Source organism: Notothenia coriiceps, unplaced genomic scaffold (assembly GCF_000735185.1).
Source record: "Notothenia coriiceps isolate Sejong01 unplaced genomic scaffold, NC01 NC01_scaffold00007104, whole genome shotgun sequence".
NCBI lineage: Eukaryota > Metazoa > Chordata > Actinopteri > Perciformes > Nototheniidae > Notothenia > Notothenia coriiceps.
The window spans coordinates 1,747-8,879 of NW_011339805.1; the positions used below are offsets into that span (position 1 = coordinate 1,747).

Sequence of the window (7,133 nt, forward strand, 5' to 3'; positions counted from 1 at the left end):
GGCTTAACTAATGTAAATAAACAATGTCCACTAAATGGAGGATCAACACAGGATTAACGAAAGCATGCAACTCGATATATTTTAATAGGAAATAAATAAATGTCAGTGTTATAACAGTGGCACAGAACAAGTAACAACCGCTCATCATGAAAACAATTCAAAGCTTCTTCTAAAAAACTAAACTTCAAATCTGAATACAGAGCATTGACACGCGGACAAAGAGCAAAGCAAAGAGGCAGCAGGATGAGCTCCTTATCTGATTATTCAAATCTTCCCCTTAACACCTGGACTCCACTGAACAGCCATTTTTCTTTGTCGTACTGTCGATGTTTGTTGTTTTTATAACGGAGGGTCTGTTTTGTTATGGCACAATGTGATCTAAGAGACACTTAAATGAAATATGTTTCATATATAGCCCTCCCTCCCACCAAGACATGACTGCTAGTGATGCTGCTGTATCAGATAAACAAACATAAATGGCTATTTATTTGCCTAACAGACAATATTAAAATCCACATATGCTGATTTTTATCTTACGTCTTTATTTACCCTATTTTCAGGGTGTTTGAAGGTCCCCGGAAATGAAAACCAACTAACTAAACCAAGTTAATCTCAAAATACCTCAAATATAATTTGCGCAATTATGTTTTGACTTTCTGCTAGACTTCTAATGTACAACCACACATAACTTCACAGAAATACATTTCTGAGAAAGTCCAACATGAAACAGAGCGACACAAAGTCACAAAAATATGTTTTTAATAAATAATGTTTAATCAAATACCACAACGATAAAGCGGTTTTTGTTTCTGCTACCTTGTCAACTGATATATGACAATTCCTCTGAGTCTTTTTTGGGTCAAAGCCATTGTGATATTGCAATATTTATGAGAATCCTTCCTGTCCCCTTCATTTTACAAAAGTGATTTTTAACTGTCCTAAGATGCATTTTGTTCCTCTTTTATCAAATTACTTGTGAATATGTTTTGTTTTGTGAAGTTTAAGTACAGACATCACTCCGCAAAGGTTGAAATTGCTCCAATCAACTTAAGCACAATCAAATGTTCACAAAATAAACATAGAGTGGGTAGACAAAATAACAAAGACACCTTTCAATATGCAACTCAGTACAACAACAGTACAAAGCTTGAGAACAACAAAACTCTCACACCTGTCAGTTAAGTAAAATTATAAAGTAAGGGGCAGGTTAGCTAGCTTAGCATAAAGACTGGAAACAGGCGAAAACATCTAGCATGGCTCTGTCCACAGCCCATTTGTCCTGGTAGCCAATCCTGGTAATGAACCCCCCCAAAAAGCCATTGCTGTCTAAAACCCTTTCCCCCCATTAACCACCCTCAAAAAGAAATTTAAGTACCTCTCTGCAAGAACGTGAATAACTGTTTTTTTACCAAAGCGTGAAACTAGCATCCAGTTGTGTTTACATCTCACTGTATTTCACAATATTGAATACATTTGGAGGTGTTTCTGTTATTTTGTCTACCCCCTGTATCTCTCTGGCTGATTTCACTCTAATCCAACTTTCCGTTCTCTCCCCGGGCTGTTAGCATATCCGACCCTCCGAAGCCTCGCCTCGATCAGACCCAGGCGTGGAGGCTGCCGGCCCAGTCCAACAGTCGCCCTCGGTACCAGGCACGTGAGATCGGCTGAATGAGAAGCAGGATTCGAAACCTTCGGACCAGCCCGCAGAAAATGGCCGCCGCCACGACCACGAGCGGTGACATCATCACAAAACCCAAGATGATGAGGGCGGAGCAGCTGTTGTCGTCAAGGTAGCCGCATATCGCAGAGGGGGCGTCAAGGACCTACAAGGAAAAACACAGAGGCATCATTAAAGCAGACATGGGGGGGCCCAGAGGACATGATGCACCTTTTGGGATCAGCAGGGGCTTCTTCTCTTCTGTCACAAAGCAAAGAGGTGGGAATTGTTATTTGTGTGTGTTGATCTATGCTCGATGTGCAGAATGACGTTGTGGGTAGTGGGCTGTGAAAGAGTTTCTCCCAGCCTCCCTCTGCAGTTCAGATAAGAAATGGCTCAGTAGCTGTCAGTAACCCTCTGAGCTGTCAATCACCTTGTGAGGGCGAACGAGAGGGAGGAGGAAAGAGATGGGAACTATAGAAAGACGTCAAACGGGCTGCTTCACAAGTACACTAACATCTTCACAAAAACATAAGTACACAAAGTACGAGAACATCATCTCTTTCTCTGTCAAGCCCACTCAGACAAACTAAACCTCCTATTGTAAGACTTTTCAAAAGGAGCTTCCCCTCCACCAAAAGCACCCTAGCAACGGCAGTGTCTAACTCACTCATGAACACACGGACACACACACCTCTGTCAAGTGCACTGTGCTCTCTCACAGTACAGCGTGTCAGTGCACAGCTGGCGCTGGCACCAAATCAGACACTCTTGTCTTCTCAGTGGGGCCCTTTCGCCATGTTCAGTCTGTCTCCACAAAAGGGAGAACTCTCTGACTGACATTGTCTGTAATTGTTTGCTCAGAACTGACATTTGCTCTGGCGATAATAGTAGCGTTGCATGCGCACGCATTCAATGTTCTTCATTATTGTATGCTCTTGTCATACTTCAGAAACCACATCATTCAATACAGGGAAACCAGAGGGAAGGGACCAACTGTATCGAATGTAGGATGTGGTGTTATGAACAGTATGTTATGACACCCGTTGGTTGTGAATTTCAGTTTTAAAGCCTCGAGGTAGGCATTTTGACCATCACCATCTTGTATATTTGGAACCATACGTGACTGGAGAGGGTGGAGAAAAATACCAAAATACAACAAAGCACTGAACAAGACATATTGAAGCAACCATAAATGTTTTAACTGACTTAAATTTGATAACATCTATGAACTGAAAACACTTTGAGGGTTAATGTTGTAAACTGAAGAAACTGACAACATTCAAAAAAGGGGTAGCAACCTGTCAATCACAAAATAGCCCAAACCAAAGTCAGGAAAAGGGTACTCATACACTTCTATGCAACCCGAGATTTCCTTTTGTAATGATGGCCATTAGAGAGAATGCAGGTTTAAGGCACTTTTCCGAATTGGCTTCATTTTTAAATACCTTGAGGGTGCTGTTTGGTAACAACCTGTGCAGTGAGACGAAGACAAAGCTGTATATCTTCACAGCATGAATCAGCATGATGCGTGCAATCACACTATTTTACTGATGATCTGTCTGCCCCGCATATCACTCATCCAAATAACAAGGCGCACCCTTCTCCTCACCTCATAACAAGAACACTGACAAGCTCCAGCATTCACTTTAATCAGTTGAAAGCTTCAAAACTATAGGTACAACCCGATAAAAAAGCCTGAAAAACGCTGTGGAGATAGTGTCAGGTATAGATGTATCACTGCTGTTAAAAAGGATGTCTGTTTCCCTCAAAGACTCCAGGTGCCAGTTAGAGATAATCCTCTTTCTAAATGTCACAAGATTACTTGCCTAAACTTCCCTTGAAAAGTGCAGATGTCCTTCTTGTTGGATATGTAAACATACTGTCAGGTCGACACAGAGAGCACTTTCCTTTTTAAAGCTGCAGGACGTTTTTTTTTAGCCACTCGGGAAACATGATAAATTACTCTGCTTAAAGCTCTGTTTTGCTCTTCAACAACTCCTTGAGAAAGAAACATCTGGCCCTCTAGCTAATAAATACTTCTTAATGTTCACCTGTTATCCATTAACTGTGTCTGTCTGCCTTTTGGTGCTGTGTTTTGATTAAAAACAAATGCTTGCTTTAGCTGAAACACGAAATTGATGATCATTTTATATGGGTTTACTTAATGAGCGACATTTTTACATCAGTAGTCATAATACTAGAATAATAGTAAACTTGTCCTCTCAGCTTGCACATTAAACAACAATAACCGCATAACAGAGTGATATCTCACCCTGGAGTGGCAGAGGAACCCGGCGTACAGCAGCAGCATTGCAGGGAGCAGCACCAGAGAGAAGACAACAGCCAGGAGCAAAGCGCTGGCTGAAACCACAAAGATGTCCCAGAGGACGAGGGCCGCCCCACAGGCCAGGCATCCCACCCTGCCCCTGCGGCTGCCCCATGCACTGCCCCCGCTGTGGGCCACAGGAGGGGGCAGCATCTTCACTCCCTCCCCGATCCAGAACTCATCTTCTTTCTCTTCCTCGACTGAACCATCCTCCAGGTCCACATCCACACCACACATCCTGTGGCAGAAGGAGAGATACAAAATGAGAGAGCGGGTTTAGGGGTAATACTGATACATCCCTTGAGTTGTTATTGAATGGATGAAAAAGAGATAGAAGAAGAGAATATGCATGCAAAAACATTCCTGTGCCTTTTTAAATGTGTATAATGATAATCTGTTTTAATGGACAATTAAGTTATTTAACATGTTTGCAATGCCCTGCCCCCCTTCTTCTCTTTAAAAAAATAAAATAATAAACCAGCCACACGCACACGCACACGCACACGCACACACACACACACACACACACACACACACACACACACACACACACACACACACACACACACACACTATGTACCATCTAGCTAACAAATGTTCTATTTAGCTAGCTATGGCCAAATGTGTGGCTATTGTTATTGAAAATATAGTTATTATTAACCTGTTAAGTAAGATAAAAGTACCCTTATTACTTATCGTAGCTGTACATACAAGATATCCGATTAAAGCTGAGCTTCCACAGATTATTTAGGTATATAGTATCATCACTGAGTGATCCAAACTCGCGACAGGGGAAACAAACACAGACATCACAACACATACCTTTACGGAGCTTCTAGGGAGATCGTCTCACCGTAGCTGTCAATCTGATCAAAAGACGTGTTCAATGGCATTACAATGAGAAAAAACGCGGTTGAATCGGTTAATCCATAGGTTTTTAACGTCTCTGTATAAAAAAAATATTTCATTTATAATACATAATTCAATTTTTATGTAAAAATCGCAGAGAAAAAGTTAGCTGCTAATGATAGCCGCCAGAGTGGCTGCTGCTTCCGGTCTTGGCTATGCGGCAGTCTAACACACACACATTACCAAATAAGGACTATGTGGGAGTTCCCCCCGATTCCATTGGCTCTGACGGTTAGAAAGATATGTCACATGTCAAAATCCAGCAAGGGGGGCCAGAGATATGAAAAATCCACCCAAATGGCCCCAGAAGAGGTTTTTTTGTGCTAAATCTGTCTAAAAAGGTCAAATATCACTTGTTTTGCATCAATCTTGATACAGGGTACTTATTATATGTTGTACTTTGCTAAAGCTTCCTCCAAGGTTAGTTTTCACTATAAGTACAAAATATCTTTTGGACGTACACTATAATTTACAGTTTTTTACAATGTTCAATCTGAATTTTCTTTAAAATAAAAAACATCTATATTTATTCTGACTTTTCTACATCCAACTCACAGGTTTCTCATTACTTTGAGAAAAAAGATTATTAATTTAACCCTTTTAGAAGGGAAGATATGGTCATTTGTTCTGGGAATGTCATTTTCGAGCCTGAAACCTGAAAAACAGGCTCGGGGTTTAACAGGTTTTAACAGCCTACTGTTAGACTTGCAGTATGGACTTGTGTCTACCATTTTGGCAGTGAGATGTAATTATAAAAACATTATTGATGTGTTTTTGTAAGCAGTCTGGGCTCTCTCATACAGCCAGCTCCAAACATTGCTGTCACTTCTAAAACATACGTTTTTTGGATAAAGTGATCGCATATTGCTAATCCAAATAGTTCATTTTTCGCCTGAAATACTGTTATCACATAACTGTTCATTTAAATGCTTAAATACTGTTTATTTGGCAAGTAAAGGTTGATAAAGCTGGCGACGCCATAAAGAAATAGCAATTAGGCTTTAACTGGAAGTACCAACACATTATACGGTAATGTGGAATCACACTAGGTGACTAAACTCTTATCATTTCTGCATTAAAGATTCTGTGTCATTTGGGGAGCCGCTCTCTGTCTTTGACCAGCATGACTGAAAGAAATTATAGCGGCCATGATTATCTTTCACTATGAAATGAAGCTATCACAGGAGAGAAAGAGGGAATTTCACACTTTGGAAATGAGATTGAGTACAGGGCTGTGAGGATGTCCTTGAATAGAGGCACAGCATCTGAAACTCTTTGACGAACATACACAGAATTCTGCAATGAGCGGCAAAAGGCGTTCGAGGACCTAACTACTGCTTTTATTTATGCTTTTATTTAGTCATTTCGTTTTTATAGTAACTGCCATCACTCTGACACCTCATCAACGTGAAATGAACTTTACAAAGATTAAACATGAATATCTATAGAAAATCTGATTTAAACTAAATAGTTTGCAGAAAGTGCGAAGATAAAAAAAACGTGAGTAGATTTTCTGTTTCAGTGAAGCTGAAAATGAAGCTTATATTGAGAGCATTTACAGAACCTGACATACAACATGCATGCTTGCTTTAAGGAGCAGTGTGTACAGTGTATGTAAGTTAAAATATAATATTCATATTCACTGTACTGACTCTTGGCTCTTGTTTCTACACGGACCACTATTGCGGTAAGCATGTTGTAACTTCCGGTTGTTGTTGTCATCTCCGGGTATCCCGTGTGCCTGTTCTGTTGCTGATAGCTTATTATCTTAACTTAATCGATCGTTTTAAAACTCTTGATCACGGCAACTGCCTGACGTTGTAATCACACGTTACTACAGCTTAAGCACTCACAAACTCTCCTTCTCTTAGCGACTGTAACTCCACAGTTGCCTACACTCTTTTCGGGTTTGCTAACGGTAGCTACTTTAGCTTGATAGCTAGCCATGGCTCTTTCCCCACCCTCGGGTGCTATTTCCTGCTCTAACTGTCTCATGTTTGGTTACTTCCCTACCTCCTTTACTGGTACCGATACATGTGTTAAATGTAGTATAGTTGTTAGGTTGGAGGCGGGAATCATAGCCATAGAAGCCCGGCTCCGCATCTTAGAAAATAACTCAGCTACAGTAAAGCCCATGTTAGCCGGTGCGGACCGGCAAAAGGTAGCTCCTCTTAGCCGTCCCCCGGCAACTCCCGAGCAGCAGGGAGATTGGGTGACTGTTCAGAAGGGGCATAACGC

The 7,133-nt window shown here is 41.0% G+C and overlaps 1 protein-coding gene across 1 annotated transcript; it reads right to left on the reverse strand.

The window, feature by feature from the left end:
- Window positions 1-323: 323 nt before the first annotated feature.
- LOC104943899 (transmembrane protein 88-like) lies at window positions 324-4,223 on the reverse strand. The gene is made up of 2 exons (XM_010769367.1): window positions 3,933-4,223; window positions 324-1,823 (listed from the first exon to the last, which is right to left on the reverse strand). Exons 1-2 carry the CDS (start codon window positions 4,221-4,223, stop codon window positions 1,596-1,598), a joined length of 519 nt encoding a protein of 172 aa, XP_010767669.1. The 3' UTR covers window positions 324-1,595.
- Window positions 4,224-7,133: the final 2,910 nt, after the last annotated feature.